The 27577-nt window shown below is 42.9% G+C and overlaps 1 protein-coding gene across 6 annotated transcripts in view; it reads left to right on the top strand.

Moving 5' to 3' along the window:
• The window catches only part of ANKRD29 (ankyrin repeat domain 29), a 44609-nt gene extending 19194 nt beyond the window's left edge, over window positions 1–25415 (top strand). For 3 of the 6 annotated variants that reach the window (XM_027127612.1, XM_027127613.1, XM_027127617.1), the window contains 6 exons: window positions 2249–2347; window positions 5990–6088; window positions 13886–13984; window positions 15592–15687; window positions 17918–18016; window positions 22909–25415. In XM_027127612.1, the coding sequence (XP_026983413.1) occupies window positions 2249–2347; window positions 5990–6088; window positions 13886–13984; window positions 15592–15687; window positions 17918–18016; window positions 22909–22992 (576 nt within the window). In that variant the 3' untranslated portion in view covers window positions 22993–25415. The remainder of the gene's footprint in view (window positions 1–2248; window positions 2348–5989; window positions 6089–13885; window positions 13985–15591; window positions 15688–17917; window positions 18017–22908) is intronic. The other 3 variants (XM_027127615.1, XM_027127614.1, XM_027127616.1) reach the window with 2 other exon arrangements.
• The last annotated feature ends 2162 nt before the right edge of the window (window positions 25416–27577 follow it).

Raw genomic sequence — 27577 nt, 5'->3', positions numbered from 1 at the left:
GCTGGCCTTTGAGCCATTTTGTACTGTCCCAGAAATCCACGGAACATGGGACCCAGGGCGAGCAGTTCCACATGTTTCCATTAGGTCAACTGCAGGTGGCCAAGAGTTTTCCATGGGAAGAAGACAGTGTCAGGAGGCTTTGAGTTTTAATATGATCCTGTCATCAAAACTGACTCTGTGGGCTTCCCTGGTGGCGCAGTGGTTGAGAGTCCGCCTGCCGATGCAGGGGACACGGGTTCGTGCCCCAGTCCAGGAAGATCCCACATGCCGTGGAGCGGCTGGGCCCGTGAGCCATGGCCGCTGAGCCTGCGCGTCCGGAGCCTGTGCTCCACAACAAGAGAGGCCACAACAGTGAGAGGCCCGCGTACGGCAAAAAAAAAAAAAGAAAGAAAGAAAAACCAAACTGACTTTGTGTCAACTGTTCTCATTGTAATTGAACCTACATCTCCAAAAATGTGTTTTTTAAAATAAAATGTATCAGCTCTTCTATGACAATCATCATGTTTTATCTGTTCTCTAAACCCATTAGGCAAAAAGCTGGGAAGATTGACACAACAAAACTTGGAAACGTTGGTGCTCGTTGCTGCTAATAGCTTAATAAGCAACTTCTTAATGCCCACCCGCCTCCACCTCCACCCACCCCCACCAGCCTCAGCCCTCCAGTCTCTCTCCTCCATTCCCCACCCTTCAAAGTGCAGCTCTTCCCACCACACAGCCGGGCCCTTGCTGAAGCCTTACTCAGCCATGTGCATCCCCCAGCACCCTGCCTGCCTGTGAATGCGGGACCATGTGCAGCAGTGTTTCTCCAAGGGAGGCCCACCTGCCTCCGGCACCTCTCGGTCACCTCCCATGGCTGGTCAAATGCCTCTTTCTGGGCCTCGCTCCAGACCTACTGAATCTGAGGGTGCGGCTGCGAGGGTAGCCATTTTGAATAAACACTCTATGCCCACATTTAGAAACCACCCTATCTTATATCTATGACTTGTATTTTAGAACCAGATTCCACGTTCTTCGATTGTTTACAGTTGGCTCAAATGTCCACGTACCCATTCACAGAGCCAAAGAAACAACACAACAATCCTAGATGGGAAAAGAAAGCCTCAGCCCAGCACCTGAGAAAAACCATTAAGGGCTTCACGGACTTCCCTGGTGGCACAGTGGTTAAGAATCCGCCTGCCAATGCAGGGGACACGGGTTCGAGCCCTGGTCCAGGAAGATCCCACATGCCGCGGAGCAACTAAGCCCGTGCGCCACAACTACTGAGCCTGCGCTCTAGAGCCCACGAGCCACAAGTACTGAGCCCGTGTGCCGCAACTACTGAAGCCTGTGTGCCTAGAGCCTGTGCTCCACAACAAGAGAAGCCACCGCAATGAGAAGCCCGTGCACTGCAATGCAGAGTAGCCCCACTCCCCGCAACTGGAGAAAGCCCACACGCAGCAATGAAGACCCAATGCAGCCAAAAAAAAAAAAAAAAAGAAAGGGTTTCAGTTGACCACAAACTCAGTGAGTCAGTATTTGGTGTGGTTGGCTTAAAAGCTAATTCTAATTTAGGCACAGAGATAAAAGTAGAGGAGATGGAACCAAGGAATGTCCCATCAGGCCACATCTACTTTGCAGTGCTCTGTTGAGTCCTAGCGCCCATGTTTTAAAAGAGGTCTGGACAAATTGGCACGTGTTCAAAGGAAAATGCAAAACAGGAGAGTGAGAAGCACATGGAATAGGCTGCAGTTATCCCCGCTTTCAGTGCATGCAGATCTTGTCCCATGAAGGCAGGGGCCCAAGAGGGCTACTCCCTAAAAACACCTTAATCTCAGAGACCTACAACTGGGTGGACCCACGGGGAGAAGCCAATGTTTGTCAGTTGGGTCTCTGGTGAGACCACAGGAGATGATTCTGGTGATTCCAAGACACAACTGATTGGTCCAGACTTCCTGTTCTGTTTCCTTTATTGAGAGGCAAAGAGATGATTCTGCGTTTGACATGAGAAATTTCTAAATTAATTATAATAACTTAGCAAATAGCTGTAATGTATCTCAAGCAAGCCACCCCAGTATACAACATAATGATGCCCTTAAGATGAACTCTGTCATGATTATAAAGAAAAAGTAAAAAAGATAAAAGAGGAAAAGTGAGTTTGTTATTATGTATGGGAAATTCCTTTCCAAAGTTCTCACCATGTGAAGAGCATCTGCTCGTAAGATTTGTGCTCTCACTGTTTCTAACGCGTTTATACTTCTCATGACCGCAGGACGGGGGCACTGCCCTTCTGGCCGCCAGTCAGTATGGGCACATGAAGGTGGTGGAGACCTTGCTGAAGCACGGAGCCAACATCCATGACCAACTTTATGTGAGTGTGTTTCAAGGGGGCTCTTGGGGGACACTTGCTCACTCCATTATCACACATAGCATCGCAGTCTAAATTCCGATGCCAGAAGTGGCATCTGATGCAAAGTATTACAGTTATCAGAGAACTTCAGGGGAGTTGTAAACAGTGTAGAATGATAGAGAAATTAAGAAAGTTGGTGATTAAGATACGACCCGTGGATTTAGGCATTAGGATATGTGTATTAAAAGAGCAAAACACTCAGAAGTCACCAAAGAGACCAGTACTGAAGTCAGAATGCCAAGGGTTAAGAGAATGGGAGGTCAATGAGTGATAGTAGAAGGACAGCACTCACCTGAGAAGTATTAAAACAAAGAAGAGAGAAAGTTGACGTAAGATAGAAGTTTCACTCATTAGTTATACGCTCCTTTCCTTCTTGACAACCATAGACAATATAAATGCATTTCTGTTTTACTGGCATCATAATCAAAGATGTCATTAAAGATGTCAATCTACTGTATCATTAAATTTTTTTTCCAGGACCAAAAGCATTATGACATTTAAATAAAAATGTTCCTGACAACTTTATCCACCCTTCCAAAGTTCAATACCTATGAAATGAGTGATGGGGGAGGATCCTCTGGTAACAACCCTGTTGAGGACTTGCTCCAGAATTTCTTGTCTGATCATCTCATGGATCTAAAAAGAACAGAAGAACCAATAAAATATTCCTTGGTGACCTTCAGCTTACAATTGTATCAATGCATGTTAGGCAGAATAAAGAACAGTTTGAATATGGGTTAAAAAAAAAAAAAAAGAAGTGACGTCTGAGACATCAAAGGAAAAAGATAGAGTTAACCAGGTGAGCTTTTTCTATGTAGAAACCCATAATCTTATTTACCCATCTTTGCTCTGCCTTTTAAATCTCTTGCACATATGATATATTTCATGTACCTATGTAATTAAGAGCTTCAAAAATAATGTGATACATACTTATTTGTAACACGACAAGCCCAGTGTATGGACTTGCTGAAAACCAACACAAGTCCTCCTGTTGTAGAGTTATTTGGAAGGAAGAACACAAAAAAGGAGAAATCAAGTTATTTGGAAGAGAAGTGAGGATGGGTGAATGAAGACCTCTGAAATACATGCACGCCATTGACCCTGAAAGGCATTCACTGCCAGTGTGGGTCTGTTTGCCGCTAATTGGCAATTAGCACATTACCCAAGCATTTTTAATGGTCACTCTAATTTCGTAGAATTTATGGCAAATGTTATTCTTGTTTTGGAGGAAAAAATAAAATATGGGGAGATAAAGTGACTTGACAGTCTCATGGTGAAGAGTGGAAGAATTCCTGCTTCCATTTGTCTAGGAACCATATTTTAGGCTATTGTACCACTAGACATGAGCCCTATGCCCAGGGGTGCTATACTTTCATAGACATGTAATGAGATGTGTAGGTGTGAACTTTTCCATTTGAACACCCTTTCCAGAGTTTGCACAGATACCTCTGACAAATCACCAGCCTCTTTCCATAGAAACTAGCCTTAGGCTTTGCACTTCAAAATCTGTTACCACTCTGTGAACCTGTAGCATTCCTGGTTCAGTGACTAAACTACTTGATTGTGGTCTGAAGGAATGATTCTCAACTCTGGCTGTCCATTAGAACCAGGGAGCATTAAAAAAAATTCCACTTCCTGGGCCCACCCCTGACCAACTAAACTGGAGTCTCTGAGGGCAGCTTGGGCAACAGGTGGTTCTGACATGTGGCCACATCTGAGAAACAGGGGTCTGCAGCTCTGTATTTCTTCAACTGTATATAGTGAAGTTGTATCTGAGAGTGTGTATGAGTATATGTATGTGCAGGTTGAATAGGAAGAGCCCCTGTCTTTGGAAAAGGAAAATGGGTTATTGTTTTCATAGCATTACCATTAATAGTCAGCAATCCAAATTGACTGTGGGTATAGATTTTGTACTGTTAGATAACATTCTTCCATAAGGCTCCTTGAAGCAACACTTAATTTTAGAAATGTAGAGTTTGGGGAGATCCCATTCCCATGGTAAATTCCTCTCTGTTATAAGGTAACCTAGAAATTTCATGCACCAGAACTTCCATTTTGTATTAAGACTTTTACCCTTACCTAAACAGTCCAAATATAAATGTTTCCATTAAAAACAGTTGAAATACAGGGCAGGGGGCAGGGAGTGTCAATGATTCTTGAAAACTTCTAGGAACAGAAATGTGTGACGCACAGTAAAAAAAAAAAAATCCAATGCATGGAGATCCGTTTTGGAAAATTCCTAAGAGTTATCAGCTGCTAAGGGCAGGGAAGACTTTCTGTGGCAACACAGTAAGGAACAGCTGAAAATTGTATCCCCATATCAAACATTTGCTTAAAAATCTGTACAAGCTGAGACTTCCCTGGCGGTCCAGTGGTTAAGACTCCGAGCTTCCACTGCAGGGGTGCGGGTTTGATCCCTGGTCAGGGAACTAGGATCCCACATGCCGAGTGCCACGGCCAAAAACAAAGAAAGAATCTGTACAGGCTGATTACTTTTTTAATGATTGCGTTGAGGGCAGTCTGGCAGCTCAGCTGACCCCCGCTGGAAATTCAGCACCCTCTGCCTGGTTGGACTTGTAGGGAAGGTGCTTTCATCCTGTGGTTAATGTTCCTGACGGTGCGGGGTGGTAATTAGCTGGGTTAAGTAGTTTTCCACTTAGGTCTGAAAGTAATGAGGCTCACTCTGTCCTGTGAATGCTGTCTGTGTGAAGTAAGCACCTGGACAGGAGGTGTGCTCTCGACTGACCGATGTACTTGCTGAAATTAACCAATGATACGTCTTCAAGAAAAAAGAAACGCCCAAAAGATGTACAGGCCCAGTTAAAAAGAAAACTGAAGAAAATTGGAAACAAGCACTTGCTTTGGGCTTTTTATGCACGACTGCTTAGTTGTGTGTATAGGTATTGTTGGCGTCTGCCGGGCTGGCATGGAGAGAATTCATGGACATTCTTACCAGGGTGGGTATTCTGGAAGCATCTTGTGTTTTAAAGCTTAGAGGAACTGCATGTTGGGAGAACATGGATAAGGGAGCACGAAAGAGAAAGGAGTAGGGAATATCTAATTAAAAGGATACTTTTCTTTCCCAATTCATTAGAGCTCACAAAATAGATTTGAGGGATTTCTTTTTTGTTTTCTATTAACAGATTTTTTTTTGTTTTTTAATGAACACTTAAGCTCTCAGTGACAAAAGGACTGCAATGGAAAATTGTATTAAGTGTGTATGTTTTTTAAATCTAAATACAAGAGGGTGGACTCTGAGATCATGCAACAAAAGCAGAAAGCAGCTAATGAGAAACCTATGCAGACAGAGGAAAATGATGATTATTTGGAAAACCTGAGTTTTCCAGCTAGATGTACCATAAGCTGTATGACCAAGATTTTACAGAGTGAACAGTCATTACATATGTCGTAACTCATCCTTATACAACTGTCTATTTTAAACTTTACCTTTCAGCCTGACTTAGTGTGATGTTTTAGAATGGTTCTTCAATGAAGAAAACGCCACACGTTAAAAGGGGGGGAGGGGAGGAAATAAAAATCTAATTTCTTTTATAATAAATGTGAAAGATGAATTGTTAACACTTTCAATTTGCTATCTGTCAGGATGGAGCCACCGCACTCTTCCTAGCTGCCCAAGGTGGTTATTTGGATGTGATTCGATTACTGTTGTCCTCAGGAGCAAAGGTCAACCAGCCGAGGCAGGTAATGTTTGCGCGTGCGCATGGGGCGGTAGGCGGGGCGGTCCTGCGGTCCTGCGGCAGCAGGTGCCTAAGATAACTAGTCAACACTGGGCGTCTCTAAACCCTTTTGCCTCTGGGTAAAAGTTCATCTTTGATTAGGGTTTTCCCTGTTCTTTGCCTTGGGCTCACCCGAAAGCCTATGAAATCAGGCTGACACCACTATTCAGGATGTTTGCCGTCTGAGGACAAGTACAGACTCTGCCATCTCCTGTTCAAATAAATGATGGCTGTACTGGGGTCAGGAGAGTAGGCTAGCCTGGGACATAGGTAAGTAGAGGCGGGTCAGGTAGCCTTGCCCTTGCTCAGTCTCTCTGTTGATATGCTGCCTTATCTCTTACCCACCACTTCTTGTGCTGAGCCAAAGAGGAGTCCATGTTCTTGGAATCATTACTGGGTTCTGCACCTTCATCTCTCACCATTACAACACCACTGAGACTTCATTTACCAAAAGAAGTTGTTATCTGGCAAATCAATTAACTGATACTTAAAGGAACAGGACTACAAGGTAATACAGGCCACATTTATAAATGGTAAAGAACCATCCAAATGTAAGGTATTATAATTAGCCTCTCATAACTATTTCTGCACTAATCCATTTGTTTTTAACGAAACATTTCAGATTAAGGTAACAGTACTTTAAAGGTAGTTTTCTAGGGAAAAGTCAAGCTGATAACTTACCAGTAAATGACATGCAGGCAGATTCCCACTGTCATGTGGCCTGATATGGGAAGACCTGTATTCTCGTTAGTGAATAGCTATAGGAACCTTAAGGTCGGCCTGAGCTCTTGGCCACAGGCTTCTTCAGACTTTAGAAATCCAAGTGCATAAGGAACGTGAGAAAAGAAAGAGCCTTTGGGCAAAGTGGATTGGAGGTCAGGAATCCTGAGTTTTAGATCCAACTCTGCCACTAACTAGCTGTGTGGTTTTGAACAAGTAAATGAACCTCTCTGGACCTCTGTTACTTTATCTGAAAATTAGAAGGCTGGACAAAATGATCCTGATAATATCTTCAAGTTCCCAAATTTTGATAATTGTTTTATTAAATGTTCACTCTGTATTTCTTGAGCACTTGTCATGTGACAGACACTGCTATGAATATAAGATCATAATTTTAGAATTTTAAAGATGTTCTTAGGTTTGGATGGCCCCAGTAATACTCCTGGGAAAGGATGCTTTTAGAAAAAAATAGCACTTCCATACCTTCCAATGTTGACGTTTGGGAATTGGAATTTAGGATTTTCTTGTTGGTCCTTCTTATTTCGAAATCATTGATTGATTCTGAATCAGAGTCTTCATTTTTGAAAATTAATGAAAGGAATTTATTTTAGATTGCTTAAGTTTGATTTGGAGGCCATTATTGAGGGTACCACTGCGAATTTAGAAATGAGAGATTATCGAGATGGTCCAGTCTCTCTGTACATCTGGCACTCCAAAAACTCTGGTTGTAAAGATGCATTATTTGTATGCCTAAGGTACTGTTTGTAAAAAACCAAGTTGACATGAGAGATCATATTTCAAATGTTGCCTGAATTATGTCCATTTAACCCTAAATTGAGTAGTGTGATGGCATTAAAGCCAAGAAGTTGAAGAGTAAGCCATCAGGGCTTCCCTGGTGGCGCAGTGATTGAGAGTCTGCCTGCCGATGCAGGGGACACGGGTTCGAGCCCCGGTCCGGGAAGATCCCACATGCCGCGGAGCGGCTGGGCCCGTGAGCCATGGCCGCTGAGCCTGCGCGTCCGGAGCCTGTGCTCCGCAACGGGAGAGGCCACAACAGTGAGAGGCCCGCGTACCGCAAAAAAAAAAAAAAAAAAAAAAAAAAAAAAAGAGTGAGCCATCAGTGCCGTGGTAGCCACAACACGCCACAGCTGTATTTCATCCCTCAGGAGTGAGGATAACCTGGGCAAAGTGGGCGACCCAGCCTGGGAACGGGAGGAGCCCACCCTTAGGTCAAGGAGCAAGTGACATGCTCTTCCAACAACTACATCTAATGCAACTGTTTGGAATTGTGAGTGTCCAGATCTGAAAAGATTGTTATTTAGGGAGAGGTGTTTTATAAAATATGAATTGCTTTAGGGGGGAAAGTGATGAAATTTTTCCTTTTCATAGAGTGCCAGTAACCCCTTTGTACCCTCACACCATAATCTTTTTACTACCACAAGCTTATAGTTAAAGGTGATCTAGCTAGGTCAGACTAGTCCAAGTTCTGTCTTCTGTAAAAGAGTAAACTTTGCATATTTAATTCCATTCCAAGAAAACAAGAAGTGTCAGAAATACAGCAAAAGTGCTATCAACCCCAACTGACTTTGTCACAAGTTATGAAGAGGTTAAAAAAAAAAGTCTAATTAAAAGTTTCCATTAAAATGGCCTGTACGTGGTAGACGGTTATATAGGTAGGACATTTGGAAGCCAATGTTTTATTCTGAAATCTCAGCTGCCACATTGAATCACTGTCAGAAAATTCTTGGATTTACAAAATAAGGACAAAGATATTTGCCTGGTTTAATTTCTTAATATTTTTAGATAAATCTGATTTCTAATTTTTGCTTCGCCATTCCAAGGAGTCCTGACATTTTATGGTACACTGTGCCAGGATGTGAATGAAGCTGCATTGAAATTATTCAGCTAACATTTGATCTGAGCTTCAGGGAACCTGAACGGTAGCAGAAATGACTTTTCCTTGTAATTCTATCACTGAAGAACTAACTGAAAACCTTCTTAGTACTCTTGTAGAAGGAATCCTATGCATAGAGCAAGCCATAGGCAGATTTTGGAATGACTAATTTCTTTTTTTTTCTTTCTTTCTTTTTAATTTTTTATCCCTGGAAAGACTAAATTACTGTTTTGAAACTTGAAAATTTTCCCTTCTAAGCTGTCCTGAATAAAGAGGTCAAGAGTCACAGACATAATTGAAATCCACAGTCATTTAAAACCTCATTTTCAGTTCTATGTGTCCTCACCAAGTGGAGTTGATCTGACTCAAACCTTTTTAATCACTAGCTGAGATGGCTAGTTAGTCTGTTTTCCTACCAACAAAATGCTTTGACATATACTTTTCCCAACTCAACTCACGCAGCCCATTAACATGATGCTTTTATAGAGTGGCGAAGGTCGGGCTCTGTTTACCTGGGGCTGAGGTTGGCCAGTCATCACTCATCTTTGTCTAGTCCTCTTAATATGCTAATCAGCATTTCTTTGAAGCCTGACCGAAACGCCATCTTATAAAATGCCTTCTCTATCAGAAGCCTTGGTTTGGACTTGTATGCAGAGATGCTGGGACCCAGACAGTATCCTTTCTCCCAGGTTGTAAGCTTGGAGGGCAACCCAGTGGTGGGCAACGGGCAACATAGAGTCAGCAGATGGGTGCAGTGTCCTGAGGGTTCCGAGAAGGGAGCGGACCACAGTAGGGAGGCCCTGCTGCTTGCATGCCCTCTACTCTCAGAAAAGCCGTGTTGACCGCCAGAGGACACCCTGTGGCCTGGGCAGAGTGCCCATAAGGCCTGGAAGGCTGCAGGGCATGGTGATCAGTGACTGGGAACTGGAACAAGGCTCCGATACAGGGCCCGGGCTCCTGAGCAGGACAGGAGGATTCTAAGAGCCAGCTAGGAAGCCAGAGCCACGTCTTGGGGCTGGGATTGCGGATGGGGGAAGTGAGCAACTTGGTAGTTACAGGGATATGGATAAGAAAATGAAACACAGTCCCAGTTTTGCTCATGAACTGTATGACCTTGAACAAATCGCTTTGTCTCCCTGAATCTCATTTTTTTTCTTCTGTAAAACCATGATAATGATGGTACCTTTGCTATAGGAATACTGTGAGAATTAAAAAAATAACTGATCCCTGCAAAACTCTTCATGCAGTGGCCAGTATAAACCGAGTACCTAGTAAATGTTAGGTATGGTATTATCACTTCTATTCCATCCAGGCCTTCCTGGAATAGAAAACCCATCAGAAATCAAGGCTGCTCTCTTTCCCTCGTAAGCCAAGTTGTCTCTGTCATCTCAAGGTCCCTTCTTTCCTGTCTTTCTCTCTCCCTACTCCTTTTCATTTTGATCAGCTTCCTCTGCCTACGTATCTTGTATGCGGTCCCCAAGTTTACAGCTCAGTCTCCCAGACTCTCGGCGTAGCCATGTCACTGTCGCAGCTCATCCCTGCCCTCCAGGCCACAGTGGACTGGCTGGCCTGCCCATCCTCAGTCTGATCACTTGTGGCTGGGAGAATGGGTCAGGGTGTGGGCAATGCAGGCATCTAGTAACATCTTTTACAGATTCATTTGCTGGACCAAGGACACAGAGTAGAGGGACCCAGTACTGAGAAATGGGCTCCAGGGCCGGTAGCAAAGTGTCTCCATATTGAACCCCCCTGTGTTACTGATGAGGTTCCTTGAACCCCCAACTTAGAATAGAATTGGTCCCCAGCACTTGCTGTCTGGCTCAAGCCTGCAGGTGAAGTAGCCTAAGTATAGGTACCGGAAGGCAGTAGAAGCAAAGAGTTAGTGCCACTTAATACACTTATTGCCATGGGAGAGAATGGCTTTATGGTTTTAATTCTTTTTTCTAAATCATCTTTAGGAGCCTAAATAAGACCAAATAAAATTTAGTCTCTAATACAAGTCACATCATATACTCCATCTCATGCTGTGACCTCTCTATAAAAATATATTAGAGGAGACTTGAAAATATTATCTCAAATGGAATGAGGGAATAACAGAGCTGGAAGGAACTGCAAAAGTCCCCTATTTAACCATCCATCAGGTACTAGAAGCTGATTGGGAATCAGCCACTGGCAAGCCTCTGCAGGCGTGGGGAACTCATTGCTACCTCATCAGCTCATTCAGTCTTTAACCAGCCCTCCTTATCATTCCTTTCTTACATGGAGCCAGTGTACCACTTGGTATGCAAAATAAATTTTTTTCCGCTTGTCGTGCACACAAATAGTAAACAACAGCTGTCATAACCCCAGTGAATCCCATCTTCTTCAAGCAAAGTGTTCTATTTCTTTAAAAAAAAAGTGCAGCTGAGATTGTAACTTCTACTTCATGACAATTTCTTTGATTTAATATACTTTAAAACTGTATATTTTTGTCAAGAAGTATTTTAAAACTCACATAAATATTTTCAGACGTTTTTCCTACTCCGATTCTCTCCAAAGCTCTACAAAAAAGAAGCTAAATCGACTGAATTGCCCTCATTTTTATTATGAAGCCATCTTCACAATGAAGAAGCTGACTATTGTAATAGAAGGAAAATATATGACAAGGCAGAAATTGAGGTGTACGGAAGAGGAAAACCTGTCCTCTTCACAAACTAGATAATCAACTGATAAGTAATTGGATCTGACAAGAGTTCTCTAATTCACATTCAACTTCCTGGGTTCAAAAATCAGCTTTGGAGAAGTAAGCACCGGTAAGGAAATACACAGGTTTCTCCCAAATCTCATTTTCCCAATCGTTCCTACCTGCTCTATCAGTTATCTCACAGGGTAACTGGGAGAATCAAATTAGATAAAGAACATGGAATGCTTTGTAGACAAAAGTACAAATTAAATTACTTACTGCTTTTCATGATAAATAATATCCAGGTCCATTTTCTAAGCATCTGTTGGCCACTCCTTGTGCTTAGCACATTTCTGTATGTTTTCTCCTTCACAAGTATCTCTGTGAGGCTAATGTTTTTGCAGAAGGGGACGATGAGGCTCAGAGGGATTTCCCTAAGGTCTCACAACCAGGAAGTGGTGACTTTTTTTTCCACCTACTATGACTATTGCAATTAAGGTGATAACATTTGATAAAATATAGAAACATTACTGTTATAATATAATAGTTGTTGCTGATATAGCACCTCTCAGCACTTTCCCACATAGTAGTGTCAATTAATAGAATTTAAAAACAACCAAAAAAAAAAAAAAAAAAAACAACCAAACCCTTGGAAAGCACGGGGAACAGCCTGCTGGCTGCCTTTCCTTGCCTGCCCTCTGGCGGTGATGACAAAGAACAGATGAACCCAGAGCGGGCAGAAGGGGAAAGTGCATCCGCATCTGAGCCCAGGAAAATCCTTTGTGGAGCCCAGACCCTCTGTCCGGTCTCCCAGGGCCCTGCCCACAGTCCTTGGGCTGTAGCCAGCTGGATTTCCCCCAGATCCTTCTAGGCTCCTGATTTGCCATCACCCCACTCAAAGGTCTTGGTCCTCTGTCCCTTTGCCAGGACAGCAGTGGGCAGTGACCCTGCTCCTGCTGCAGGTGGTACACTGGAGCTGAAATGATATCCTCCAGCAGAAAGTGAAACTTTAGCTTCTGTACCTGAATCATCTTGCTCTCAGCCCACAGTCCCACTGATGAATAATTCAGTCTTACATGACTAAGGCAGTCTCTTTGGGTCCCATTACCTTAATTGCGTTTGAGGTTAAGGTTAGTCAGTTCTGGGTTCTCCCTCTTCCTGACCTTCTCTCCAGGTGACCCAAGTTCTCAGAGGTCAGACTATCACCCTGGCATTGGAGTTGGGATGGGGATGCTCGTGTCTGCTCCTTGTGCTGGCTTGTCAGCCTCCCTGGTCCCTGAGCATCCTGCATTGGTCCCCGAAGGCGCAGCTGGTCCACCATATGTGGGCCCTGCCATCATCTACGTCCCTGATGTCCCGTGGCCTTATCTCCCCAACCCAGGCTTACTCCAGGCCACTGTTCAGCCAGCACTTCTGATTTCCTTCAGGCAGGCACGCAGGGACTCCTGGGGGAATGTGGGCCCGGGGTATTGGGAGCGTGTCCAACATGGGTCCAGACGGCTCCCACGGCCGTTTCTCTTCTACCTGTGAGGCACCGGCCAAGCACAGAGCTCCTTAGGGGGCTTGCAGTTTTCCTGGGTTTCATTCCAAGAACAGGAGAAAATCCTTTCCTATCTGGAATTCACTATAATTTATCTGGGTGTTTCTAGCACCCTAGCTTACCCAACCCAGATTCAACTCAGAGCAGGAGGAAAACATAGACACTCATGACCCTGCCTCCCCCATTCCTCTCTAGTGCCTCCCTCCTGCACTAGAAGGGTTTTCTAGTTTCCTTTCTGTCCAGCAGGAACCACCCTCCTTGCTGTCAACTCCTTCTCTGTCCCCTGGATGTTTCACCTCTTCTTCTCTGGAGCAACATACCTCAGCTTCATGGCTCAGTGTGCACAGAAAAAGGGTCACTGGGCACATAATACACAGCAGGCTTTACCAAAACTATCAATCTGCTGTAGCTGGGCACTGTGCGGCAGCCCCCAGAAGATGCTGTATCACATCCTGCATAAAATTATGGTCCCTGAGAATGACATGGCTTGGAAGGATTCTGGACACAAGAGCAGAGTGGGAGCAATGTCTTTAGCTTTCTGACCCTCAGACCGGCCTCAGAGGAAATCGCCCCCTCTCCTGTAGGAATGAGGGGGCCCCACGAAGGAGGGTGTGTTGTGTGAACCCACCCGTAAAGCAAACAGGCAGAGTCTGGGCAAAATAAGGACAGGCTGGCCTCTCCCCGGGTTTGTCGAATTTGGTTCTGCTTGGTATGCCTGCAACACAGCCGCTTCCCACGCGTGTTCCCTGGAGTCCCGTGAAAAGGTCCTGCCGTGCAATGGCTTTTATAAGCCAAGATCTGAATACTGGCACTTACCCAAGTAGTCCGGGCACTGCCCAATGCCAGCCTACTTACGTGGGTCAGAATCACCCTCGTCGTGGGCCGTTGGGAGCCCTCCCTGGGGCGTAACCCGCCATCCCGTGGATGCTGTGTCCTCTCCCCACAGGACGGCACGGCGCCGCTGTGGATCGCGTCGCAGATGGGCCACAGCGAGGTGGTACGTGTGATGCTGCTGCGCGGAGCCGACCGCGACGCCGCCCGCCACGTGAGTGCGAGGACTGCCGCGCGCACGCGCGGGCTCGGATGGGGACGTCTTCCATTGAAGCCTTGACCTCCGAGTTTAACTCAACTGAAACGTGCGGAGGAGACGCAGTTTTATTCTGTCTCTTCCTCACCGGGGTTTTCTCCCAACCTCCGCCTGCTCTTCAGCAGGAAAACAAGGGAAAGGTCTGAATCAGTTGAAACCTAGCAACTGCTGCTCAGTCCCTCTAAGGGGAAAATATTGAATTCCTTGAGCTCCTCCTCCACCTGGGCTGACCTCTGGATGACCCGGGAGGACCAGGTAGGAGACTCAGGCCTCGGCTGCCCTTGGGGATGTGTCCGCCAGCGGCTGCTGGTCTGCCTGGCGCTGCGCCTCCTGTTGGCCTCCAGGCCACAGTGCAGCTGGCTCGCGGGGTCTGTGGTTTGGGGTCCTCGGTGCCCCGGCTCCCCGAGCTGCAGACCCCCACACCACATCCCCCATCGGCCTCCACTTAGCCTCTGTTGGGGTCACTTCATTTTTTTTTTTTTTTTTACAGTATCTGGCCTTTTTGCCCTTAATATTACCTTGCCTGTGTGACCCACCTCCACTCTCCCAAGTCTGAGCCCACAAAGGGGGAAACCAAAATACACATTCCTGACCACTTCTCTGTCCTCTCTTCCACTCTCTCTTTTTTCCTTCCCACAATCTCTGAAGTCAGAAAGGAAAAATCCTCTATTCTCATCTTCCTCCTGATTCCAGCTAAACCTTTAGAGCAGCCTGGGGTGTTTCCTTTACTACAGGAGAACTCTGTGAGCAAAATCCTCCAAATACAGAAATTGATGCGTGAAAGTAGGAGGAAGGGGGAATTGGAAAATCTCTTCTCAGGCCAGAAAAGGATGACAGAGCTTAATATTAATTTTTGAACTTGTCTTTTCATTCTTTTTTTAACAGATTTCAATCTATCCCCTTCTTACTCTCCCCCCATCACCACTACCACAGGTAGGCAGGTACCCAGGACAGACAAGAGCAAGGCTGTATACACGGGAAGGCAAAAAGAAAAGCAATTTAAAATTTTAAAACAGTAGATACAGTTCAACAATTATTTAAATCATTAAAAACAGTTCAACTGGGAATTCCCTGGCGGTCCAGTGGTTAGGACTCCACACTTCTACTGCCAAGGGCACAGGTTCAATCCTTGGCAGGAAACTAAGATCCCACAAGCCGCACAGTGGAAAAATACTTTAAAAAAAAAGTTCAACAATTAATTTCTAAGTCATGAACTGCAGAGAATGCCTCTTTAGTCCATCTGTGTTCTAAAAATATCCTTCTGAAATTCCCCTTGTTCCTGTACCCAATATTCTAAGGGACTAGAAGACCATGAATTCCCAGATGGCAGGGTTTGAAGATACTGTAATAAGTCACATATTTTGTGTGGTATTCTTTCACGCAGAATTAACTGTTTAATATGCTCTAAAATGATTTTAGATTAAGAGACGTTGCAGGCCTCTGCTTTCATTTACACATTTTGCCTCCTTCTGACAAGCACATTCCCAGTTCTCAACCAACATTTCATTATTATCCAACACACACATATGTTAATAATCAACTTTTCTTTTCCTCTCTCTGTAAAGGATGGTACAACAGCATTACTGAAGGCAGCCAACAAAGGGTATAATGATGTCATAAAAGAGTTGCTGAAATTCTCACCCACCCTCGGTATTTTGAAGGTAAGACCTACAGAGAAAATTTTACCAACTGTAAAAGAGAGAGGATAGAAATTTAAGAAGTCCACACTGGGGACTGCAGTGGGATCTGGGTACCATTTGCATGGTTAGTTGTGTTACTGAGAGAACATGCCTACAACTTATCCATGTTAGAGATTCCCGGGCACTGGTAGAAATGGGAAGGTAATAAAAAGAGTGAACCAGAGTCTGTAGGTACCTAGTTTTCTAGGGGGAAAAAAATTAAACAATGGTACTGAAATTGCTAAATTGGAAATCACCCATATTGATATATCATTGGAAGATTTGTGAAATCCTCCACAAATGAAACACATGATTTGTGTCCCAGAAAACATGAGGGATAGGGACTCACATTCCTTCTCTTCATTATCTGGGGCAAAGAACCACATCGTTACCTTAGGTGGAATGATATAAGCCTCAAACATCTGGACACGTCAGAGAATGTGTCATTCTGGAGGGCTGCGTCTTCCAGAAAGCAGAGCCCCGAAACTCCTTTTTTAAGTTGTAATCATTTTGGATTAAAATATTCCTCAACTAGAGTATCTACCAGAGGTTGGCAGTCTTTTTCAATAAAGGACCAGGTAACAAATATTTTAGTCTTTGTGGGCCGTACAGTCTGTGTTGGAACTGCTCCACTCAGCCATTGTAGAAAGCAGGCAGCCGTAGAAAATACGGCAACAGCAAAAAGTATGCCTGCATCCGATCAGACTTTATTAATGGATGTTGTATTTCTAAAATTTTATATTTTTACGTGTCACAAAATAGTCTTCTTTTTTAAATTTTAAAATGCTGAGCTCATCAGGATGTAGAAAAACAGGCGGGGCAGGGGGAGGGGGGAGTTAGATTTGTCCTGTGCGCTGTAGTTTGCTGACTCCTGGTATACACTCTAGTGTTTTGTTAAATAGAGGACACCAAACCTGTTCTAAACTTGGGACAGTAGTTTAGCACTTTTTTGGATTTATTGATGTATCTAAAGTCTACTTGCCCTTTAGATGCCTTCTGTCTGATCTTTATGGGTTTAGGCTCCGTTGTTGCTGTCAGCTGATACGGAGCTGCTGTTGGTATGCCATTCTCTCTTGCCCCAGTGAGCTAATTCTAATCTTCCATGAGCTTACGAGTCAAAAAAGCTGTACTTTGTACTTGTAAAACTTGTTTGGCAAGTAAGAATAAACGGTCTGTGAAAATGAATTCTCTATGAATAAAAGAAACTAGCTCCAGAAATGGACTTTGCAATATCTAGTCGTGTTGCAGACAGCTTTTAGGCTTCGTTTTTTATTCTTAGCCACACTGCACTTCGGCAACACTGGTAAGTTGGTTAAGATTTTGATAAGTGAAATATTACCAGATTAGTGTATTGCTGCACCTGGCAAACATGGTGAAGCAAACAGGGAAAACGGCTACTTTGCTGGAGTTTTTCTCTGGGTATGATATTTAACGTGCCTGCAAGATCAGAAAGTGTTTTACGTATATATATGAAGTAGTTAATTTGAAAACTAAGCTTGCATTTAGGTACTATTCACAGACATATGTACCTTCTAGAACAGATGTCTTGTGACTGCCCATCGTTCTTATATTGGGTTTATTATATTCTCTTTTCCCCTCCCAGAATCCAGCTACACGCTGCGCATAGCTGCTTCCTTATGTCAATAAATATTTGCAGTAAATTCCATAAAATGTCAGCAACCTATCCACTAGACCCCTCAGTACCCAGAAATGCTCCAACTCAGGGCTGGGGTCGGGGGTGGTCCTCAACGCACCTACTCTTACTCTTAAGCCGTGTAGCTCCCAGTCGCTCTCCTACCCACCTGCGCGTGTGGAGTGTGTACAGCTGGGTTGACACCTCGGCCCATAGGTGAGCAGGCTATTCCTCCAGCCTTGCAGAAGTGTGCTCACCAAAAGCACAAAGACCTTAAGAAAAAAAAATGTTTGACGTAGCATTGTTGTTTTTCCCACAGCAAGTTCTGATGCCTCTACAACGGACCAAGTGAGCATGAAATCATGTACACGCTGGGCAGATGCCTTATTTCACTTGCAAAAGGTTATTGGCAATATTTATACTGACCATACACGGTGTCCCTGAGGACACTGTACTAGGTGCTGATGTGACTTTGGAAAGGGAAGATAAGGATGAGCAAGGCTCTAGCATTACAGTCTCATCAGGCCGAGTGCTGATGGCTGTGAGCTCTCTCCTGACACACACTGTCCTTTCCCCTAGAATGGGACCTCAGCACTCCATGTGGCAGTGCTCAGCGGAAATATTAAGACAGTCGCGCTGCTCCTGGAAGCAGGGGCAGACCCAGCCCTGAGAAACAAGGTACCGTCTTAGTCATCTTTTCCCTCCATCGGGCGCCTGTGCAAAGAGATAAGGCGGCGTCTGCTGAAGCCAAGACAGCATCTTGGCTCCAGTCGCTCCTCATCCTTGGGCATAGTAAGGGCATAAAATGTTGTCATCATAGGTTATGAGTGAGCAGTACATTTGGACCCAGAGGACTATACTAAAACCCCTCTATTATCAGTGATATTCAGGTAACAGTGGGGCGGGGGTAGGGGGCAGTGGTTGTGGGGAGTAAGGTTGTAAGTATTCTATCATCTGAGAAGTGTCCTAAAAATGTCAAAGTTCCGGTAGTTTAATCACCATCCTCCGTGAGTTGGATACTGGTACCTTGAGAATTGCCTGTGCTCTATTTGGTGACCTCATGGGGAAGATGTTGCTTTTTATATTGTTAACAGGACTTTGCCCCACAGTTCCAAAACCAACCCATATTTTTTTTAATTGAAGTATAGTTGAGCAAAACCAACCCATATTTTTTCACAGCTCAAAAATTTTCTTAGTTTTCAATTAAGCCAAACTTGGAGGTGGGAGGATGCCCAGTAACAAATGACTGTCATTGTATTTCCTCCTACTCAACATCTGCATAAGCAGTCACAAGTAGAGACTGGGGGTGGGAGAGTAGCCTAGGAAAGGTCTAGAGGAAGCACACTGAAACTACTGACTTTTGAAGGAGGAAGTATGGTGGGGACTTATTAACAAGGGAGGGTTTGAAAAGCAACTTTCACTTTATACTTAGATAGTGTTTGAATTTTTATAAGCATCTATTACTGTATTAGATTTTATTAATAAAACCAAAATCATATAACATTTCATGATATTTTTAAAAGAAACTATTAAGAAGTGCAATTAGACAAGAGCCGCCACTTTTTCTCTTTCCACTTAGCACGTGGAATTATTACTTCCCCTGTTCCTACCTTTGAACTACTTGAAGACAACATTTCTGTTTATTTCTTCCTGAGATACATGGGTTTGTCTTCCATTAGCTGGTCTGGCTGTGTGATGAGCCCGCTGAAATCACAATTGCTCTCTTATCTTTGCACCTTGGACACAGATGTCCTAAAAAGATCAGTCTTCGTTGCTAAGCCACCCAGTACTGAATTAAGGCAGTTTCTTTACATAGAAACTGAAAGATGCAATCCCTTGTGTGTCTCGTGGAATCTCAGCAATAATGGTTATGGGGAATTTCCGGTGACCAAAATGCTGGTCTTTGGAGTGTCTGTGTAGCTGCCTGTGTTGGAGTTTTATCCTGCAGAAGCCCTTGGAGAGCCGGGAGTAGCTGCCAGGAAGCTGCACGCCTGCACACCAGGCAGCCTGTAGAAGCCAGGCTCTTCAGAGGCAGCTCCAGAAGCAAGGGTGTTGGGATTCCAGCAGCCACTCAGGACTCTTGAGGGGGTACTCTTGACCTTTATTCATTCATCCAACAAACACTTATTGAGTGCCTGCTAGATGCCATGCACTGTGCTGTGAACATTGTCTATGGGGAGATAATAGTGAAAGAGATTCACATAGTGTCTGTCTTCATGGGGCTCAGAGTTTACTGGGGAATAAAGATAGTTAAACAAGCAATTGCAACACACAGTGACAAGGGCTGTCAGCAGGAAGTGAAGAACGCTATCGAAGGCTTCCTGGAGAGAGTCACTTTTCAGCCAGTACAGAAGCACCCTTCTGCTCTAGGGGCTCCAGGACTTCTGCTCTGGGGCAGATGCCAGAGGAGAGGGTAACCAATGGCCCAGTACCTCTCCCCACACAGTAGCCATCCCCATGGGTGTGGGGATCCCATGTTCCTGATACCCCCAACTGAGGACTCAGAACACATCTTCTCCCAGGAGCAGTGGGGACAGAGAGTGGTATGGTGCTGTGGGTCATGAGTATGGACCTATGGTCCTGCTCCATAATGAGTAAGATGGCCTTTAGGAGCTAGCCTGGGCGCTAGCCATCATAACCTGAGCAACTTGAGAATTCAGTGGGGACCCTCCTGACAGAGGAGTGAGACCAGGTTTTTAAAACTATATGGATGACACACAGAACAGTGATGTGATTGACTGAAGCAACACAGTTTGAGAGTATAAAGCCTATTTTAATGGTAATGGATATGGACATTCATGGAGATGGTCACACACACCATAACTTAACAAGCTTGTAGACAGAGGTGCAGCTTCTTAGATCCACTCCTCTTCCTGACTGTAGAGGATCCTCTGGCTACCTGCCAGCCTGTCACCAAGGACCAGTAACCGGTGCAAAACAGTTAGTTCTTCGTGAGGGTACTCTGAGACTGGATGCTGCTCAGGTCCGTTCTCCAGGAGCATTATTCTCAGCCCCAGGCATTAGGCCTATACAACATCTGCTCCTGAGGAACTAAGCTAATACTAGACTTAACCCCACAGAGGGGTCTCTGGTCTAAGGCAGCATCGAATAGCACCTCTTGTTAGAGTCAGTCCAGCACCAGCATCAAGGGTCCTTTGGGTGGGCAGGAGTGCAGCTGCAGGACATGCTGCACAGCAGACCACTGTGGCAAACTCATCATTCCCAGCAAGTGAGGTCCCAGCCAGTAAGTGGGGGTCAGAGGGCAGGATCCAGCCTAGAAGGTAGGTATTGCAGGAGCTTCACCTAAGATCAGGGTTTCAGATAGAGCAGCCGGGGTTCCAGGTTTAACTGCAGGGGAAAAAAACAACTACATCCAAGTTCTCTCCCTGATGTGGTTGCCCTTCTACCCTTTAATTGCCTCTCCCCTGAATTCCCAAGAACATCCTTTTATTCATCTGTAACAACTGTTCTCAAAGTGTGTTCCGTGGACCCTTGGGGTGTCCTCAAAACCCTTTCAAGGGTTCTAATAGGTCGAAACAATATTCTTAATAATACAGAGACACTATTTGCCCTTTTTCGCTGTGCCAACATTTGCCGTAATGGTACAAAGGCAATGACGGATGAAACTGTTGGCACCTTAACACGCATCAAAGCAGGGTCACAAACTGTAGCGGCAAATGATTGTACAAACCTCTAAGTTATTTTACACGTTGTAGATTATTTTATAAAAATACCAGTTTTACCTAAGAATATCTTTGATGAAGCAGCAAACAATTTTAATTTTATGAAACCTTGACCCTTGCTGTATGTCTTTTTACTATGTAACAAAATTCGAAGTTTGCACCAAGCACTTCTGCTGTAGGCTGAAGCACATGGTTGTCTCAGGAAAAGCACTTGTGCAATTGTTTGAGTTACAAAGGGAGCCAGCCACTTTTGGGGGGGAGCTCCACTTTTACTTGAAAGAACGGACTTGTATCCATCACATGAGCCTGACAGCTTCCCGATACCTGTAGCTTTTCTGATGAATCAGTGATAATATTAATGAATGACGTGAGCTTTGAGGATTGTATAATAAAATGTGTCAACATTTGGAAGATCTGCATAACTCAGTGAGCTACTATTTTCTAAATGGCCGGTACATGATGTTACAAACATGCATAGGTAAAAAAATCCACCTGCAGATAGATAGACCTATGGATTTTAATGCAACAGAGTAGAAAAATTCATTGATGTGGTTTCAAATTCCACATGGCAATTTAGCTTTAAGATAATTGATTGGATACAGAAGCAGATATAAGAATCCAATTGTCTTCTTTTAAGCTACACAGTAAAGACATATGCAAAACTGTTAACAGTGCTATGCTTCTAACTTTTCTGTTTTTGAAAATTTAGTTCTTTTTCATAAATATGTTATTTATGTTAACCTGTAATGGGTTTATTATTTTTAATGAATTAATAAATATACTTAAATTTTTTTCAGTTTTGATTAGTTAAAAACAAAAGCTCTTTTGGGTCCTCAATAATTTTTAAGAATGTACAGAAGTCTTGAGACTAAAAAGTTTGGGAACCATTGCCCTATAATGTCTATTTCTTAAGATAGGGACTCACTCACAAAGTAAACACTTACAGAATGTGTCTTAGCAGCACTGTGAAAAGAAAGGACATAGAGTGAGGCTGGATCAGGTGGGGTGTTGGGCCACTGAAGCTGTTCTTCCCTGTGTGTCTTATGCTCTGGGTGTTTCCTAACTCTGCCTTCTCATCAAAAGATGGGTCTCAAGTCCCTAGCAGACAGAGTGCCTTATATAATAAACTAATAAGTTATCAAATCGATTTATTTACAACATACTAGATAAGCTAGGCATTGTGCTGGAAACGAGGATGCAGTGATTAATAAGATATGGACCCTGGCCTCCTAGATATTATAGCCTGGTAAGGGATATGGCTAGATAGAAAAAATAACTCTAAAAGACAAATATCATATGATATCATTTATAGGTCAAATCTGAAATATGATACAAATGCACCTATTAATAAAACAGAAACAGACTCACAGACATAGAAAACAAACTTATGGTTACTAAAGTGGAAAGGGAGGGAAGGATAAAATAGGAGTTTGGGATTAGCAGATATAAACTACCATATATAAAGTAAATAAACAATAAGAGCCTACTGTATAGCACGGGGGACCATATTTCAATATCTTGTAATAAACCATAATGGAAAAGAACATGAAAAGGAATATATGTGTTTGTGTGTGTGTGTGTGTGTGTGTGTGTGTGTGTATCTGAATCACTGTGCTGTACCCCCGAAACTAACACAACATTGTAAATCAACTATACTGCAAAAAATTTTAAAAAGAAAAATAACTAACAATGAGATAAGAAAGTAACCAGTGATATTTATATTTAAATACATTTAAAGAAAACCTTTAATGCCTTGATACAAAAGACTGAGTCCAGTGGGGTTTTTCATCAGTGGAGGAGCAAGTGTGGGTCAGGGGCCCCTCTTTGGAGTCCCTGAAACCACACCAACTGTGGGAATTCACTCATGCCTATCTTATCTTCTTTCAGGCCAATGAACTTCCGGCAGAACTAACCAAAAATGAACGTATATTGCATCTCCTCCGAAGTAAAGAAGGACACAGGAAGAGCTAACTTAGTTTCATATTCGACTGAAAGATAGAAACCTTAATCATATTGTCCAAAAAGAAATTGCTTTTCAAATAGTGTTGGAAATGCCTAGAAGAAGGAAAACGCCCAGAATGCCCACGCTGGGTCCCTGACCAAGAAGAGCTGTGCTTTGTGCCCTGAGTCAAAAGCAGAGCAGCTCAGGGACCCCTTCCTCTCATGTAGTGGGCTTCTCACACTGGCCTGTAGCCCCACTCCAGGGGGCCTGGCATGTTCGTGGAGTCCACAGAAACTCATTTTAAACTACATCAACTTGGGTCTTTCAGTTAAACTCTAAGATAGAGTTAAACCCTCTGTCTTAAAAATAGAAACAGAAAGGAAGCAGAAAGCTTTGTTCCTTTAAAAAGACTGAAAGTCTGACCTTCAGTGAATTGGTGCACTTTTGCTTTTGTGTTAAATGTATGTGTGCTCAAAGATATGGCTCCATCGTACTTTACATATATTTGTATGTCATTTCCAGTGTAAAATGTTCTCCTCTATGAATCAATAATGTATAAAGTTATATTATTGAAAAGCCACTTCTGACATTCCACCATGTGCTTTTCAAAGATGGACTGTTGAACTATAAAAAAAAGAAAAATTGTTCATTTTTACCTGGAGTCCATGTTGTAGGTATGATAGGATACAAGTGGCAAATTTGGAAATTCAGAAAATTACAAACCACAAGAAATGTAGGCTTGTCTCTTTGAACCATTACTTTGGGTCTATTGCTGGGAATCTATTTCCTGTGCCGTAACTAAGTAGACTTAATATGCTGTGGACTCTTGAGCTTCCAACACCAATTGCTTGATACAATGACTTTGGAGTCCTTGGATAAAATGTGATATAATATGTTGTTATTACTATTGCAGAAGTATAAGTAATAAAAGACTGTTACTAGTATTTAATAAGTGTTCATCTATGCGTGTATTTGGGTTGATTGATTCCAAGAAAGAAACCTGGGTTTTGTTGAATTATTCCTTTGAAGGGGGTCAAAATTTATACTCGATGCACTTTATGATCAATGGTGTCTAAATGTCTCAGTCAGTGCCTAACTGCACACACAAAAATTAAACCTTCTTTCTATAATCTACCATAATAAACACTGGTGGCATTTTGTTATTTAAACACATCTTTAGTTTTCTTGTTCATGTTCTGCTCTGGTTTCCAGCCAATGTTCTATGTTAAGATGGAGGGAAATGTTCTAAACCATATATATATATATATATATATATTTTTTTTTTAACCAACTTGCAATGGTGGTACTAAAAGTATTATCTTTATGTCAGTAAATGAGTTATAATTTTGAAATTAGAAGATATTCTCTTAAAGTTTGTTATGATCAGTAAAACAGTCAATCAACAAAGATCAGCTTATTTTAATCCATGTCACAAGCAAAGCCAGTGATGAGCAACCCACAGGGCCCCCAGAGAGGGGGCCGACCACCCAGGCAACGAGCCTGCAATCTAATTTCTGGATTAAAAAATTAGAAGCTGTCTGTATTGCTAAGACATCCAGATATAAACATTTTAGTAGTTAAAAAGCAGTGCCCATCTCCACGCTGGCTTTCTTTTATTCAACAAAGTTGTACAAATACATCTTCTTTTATGGGAATTTCATAAAGCTATATTCATTTTGAAGAGGAAAATAATGTGGCCTGAAGTGCTTTATTTTTTTCCCCAACCAAAAAAAAAAAAAAAAAAAAAAAAGGTTGTTCATCACTGATATAAATCAAAACAGTATAATGGGTACTGAAAACAAAGTTCCAAAAGACAAAATGGGATGAAATGACAAACTTAATGTTGACAAACTTAATGTTTTTCACTAGAGCATGTTGTCCTGGGCCTATTTGTTAGATCCTTTAAAATGGATAATGTTTTTGACCAATATTAGGGGCATAAAGAATGAATTCAGTAGCTTTAACAATATTGAAAGGAGGCCTTCTTAACTGTAGGTAAGAGGTCTCTAGCTTAGAAGGATCACATTTAGTCTAAATGAGTCTAAATATTATCCATAGCAGGGAAGAAGATTGTATTAATCCCTCACCAAAGACTGAACAAAAGTTCTGTTATTTAAAATTAAATTGCATTTTTTAACTTTTTTTAATAAAGTTAAATTGCATTTATTTTGCACACAGGTAGATGATTCTTACTTTATGTTAATCTAATTCACAATTCAGTGCTCTGCATCTTAAAACTTAGAAGTAGCAATTCCTATGCAAATCGTTTGCTTAATTGAATCCCCAAAGTTTTTCATTACATTCATTTGTTTGATGACAAATTCCATGTTATAATTCAAAATAAAGTTAACGTACTACCCAATCTGCCTTTGCTGATTTTTCCTGTTTGTTCGTTTGTTTTTTTTTTTCCTTTTTTTTCCTTTTCCCTGTTTGTTTTTAATCAGAAGTTCTTTCAGTGTGATTTTTAATAGTATGGAATTTTAGAGTGAATAATTCCGCTCTGTTGATAAATATATTGATATTTGGAAACTGAAAAGGATTAAGCTTTATGGACCTATGATTTCATTACTTCTACCATGGAGAACTTTTGTCATGATCCCAAAAGGTTTTTTATTCAAACAAAAATTCCTGGGATAGTCATGAAAGGTACTGAGAGGTACCTGAAGGTACTGAAAGGTACTGAAAATGAAACTCTAAGCTGTACATCATGACGATTTGATATTTGTAGACGCTGTGAAAGTATTCCCCCAGCTAGGTAATTAACACATCCATCACCTCACATATTGATCTTTATGTGTGTGTGTGTGAGAACGTCTTAATATCCATTTGTATTATCTATGATGCTCCTGGCTCTTCAGTCCTTTGCATTGGCTCTTTCTTCTGCAATAGTTGAGGATTTTTGCACAACTTCATATTTAGGAAACAAGTATTTGCAACGGTAACATTAGGAATCTGGAGCACTCCATGGCCGTTCTGGGATCCTCCCCTGTTCCATCCACCCTCTGCAACTGAAACCACACAACGCAGATGGGACTCAAACCCAGCCAAAACCCAGATTGGGACTTGAATCCTGTCGTTTAATTAAGATTGCACACGTGGTCTAATGGTCACGTGGACTTAATGAAGCTCAGGTTCTTTATGTCTCAGCACAGAAGGAATTCAGGGAGAGGCAAAGTGGTAGGTAAGAAGTGGATTTATTTAGAGAGATACACATTCCATAGACAGAATGCGGTCTGTCTCAAAAGGCAAGAGCAGCCCTGGAAGAAACGCATGCCACATACAGAGTGTGGGCCATCTCAGAAGACAAGAGGCCCCGAAATATGGGGTGGTTAGTTTTTACGTGTTGGGTAATTTCACAGGCTGAGGAGTGGGAGGATTATTTCAACTATTTGGGGGAAGGGGCGGGGATTTCCAGGAATTGGGCCACGGCCCACTCTTTGGCCTTTTATCGGAAGCCTCAGAACTGTCAGGGTGCCTGTCAGTATGTCATTTAACGTGCTGATGTATTACAATGAGCGTATGACGAGGTTCAGCTTGAATCTTCCACTATCTTGGACCGAATCGGTTCTAACCAGTTTTTGTCGTATTCTCAACAGCTATGTTACTCTTATTTTATTTTGTTTTATTTTAAGAGAGCTTGGGAATAAACTATTTTATTTTACTTATTTATTTATTTATTCTTTTTTTTTTTTTACCGTGCCCCGCGGCATGTGCACTGGAAGTGCAGAGTCCCAACCGCTGGACTGCTAGGAAAGTCCCCTTAAATGTTGTGCCCTGCCCCCTCTCTCCTCTTTCACAACCACAGAAGAGTTATGTCTCATCATTACCCCACACTGGGGCACCTACTCAGAGGAAAAGAGAACCCCGCAAATGCCAGGCTACTTGGAAACTGACAGCGATGCCTGCATTTCGGGGTGCGCCTGCGCTTCAGATTACAGGGGTGAGAAGCTGAGGTCCTAATTTCATTATGAAGTGGTTTTGGTGCTGGGACTGGCTGAGCCTCACAAGTGGAGTCTACAGATTATTAGTACTAACAATAGAAAGAGCAGCTAACATTTGTTAAAGGATTGTTATGTGCTCAGCACTTTACATAGATAATCTCATGAAGTTTATATGCATTTTCTTATTTACTCCTGACAACAACCCTATGGAACAGGCACTATTATCATCATCATCTTGCAGCTAAGAAAACGGGCTTTGAGAGTGTTTTATTTATTTATTTGTTTATTTTAAGATTTGTTTATTGTAAGATTTATTTTATTTACTTTGGCTGCACCGGGTCTTAGTTGAGGCATGCAGGCTTCTTAGTTGCAGCATGCATGCAAGATCTATTTCCCCGACCAGGTATCGAACCCAGGCCCCCTGCATTGGGAGCAAGGAGTCTTATCCACTGGACCACCAGGGAAGTCCCAAGAGTGCTTTTAAAAAGAAACAACAGGACCCAAATGGAGTCAGTTGCCCCCAGAACAGCAAACCTAGGTTTAATTTCAATTTCAGCTACTCCTAGGAGTGTGAACTTTAAGCCCTCCATCTGGAATTACCACATCAGCACCTGTGAGGTAAACTGCATGATAGATCCCTGCCCTTCCCCCAAAGGAAGGTGACTTTGCCTGA

Source organism: Aethalodelphis obliquidens, unplaced genomic scaffold (assembly GCF_003676395.1).
Source record: "Aethalodelphis obliquidens isolate GAN/ISIS:26980383/991018 unplaced genomic scaffold, ASM367639v1 scaffold32, whole genome shotgun sequence".
Classification (NCBI taxonomy): Eukaryota; Metazoa; Chordata; class Mammalia; order Artiodactyla; family Delphinidae; genus Aethalodelphis; species Aethalodelphis obliquidens.
The sequence above is the reverse complement of the archived record's forward strand: the minus strand, read 5'-3'. Positions and strand labels throughout refer to the sequence as shown.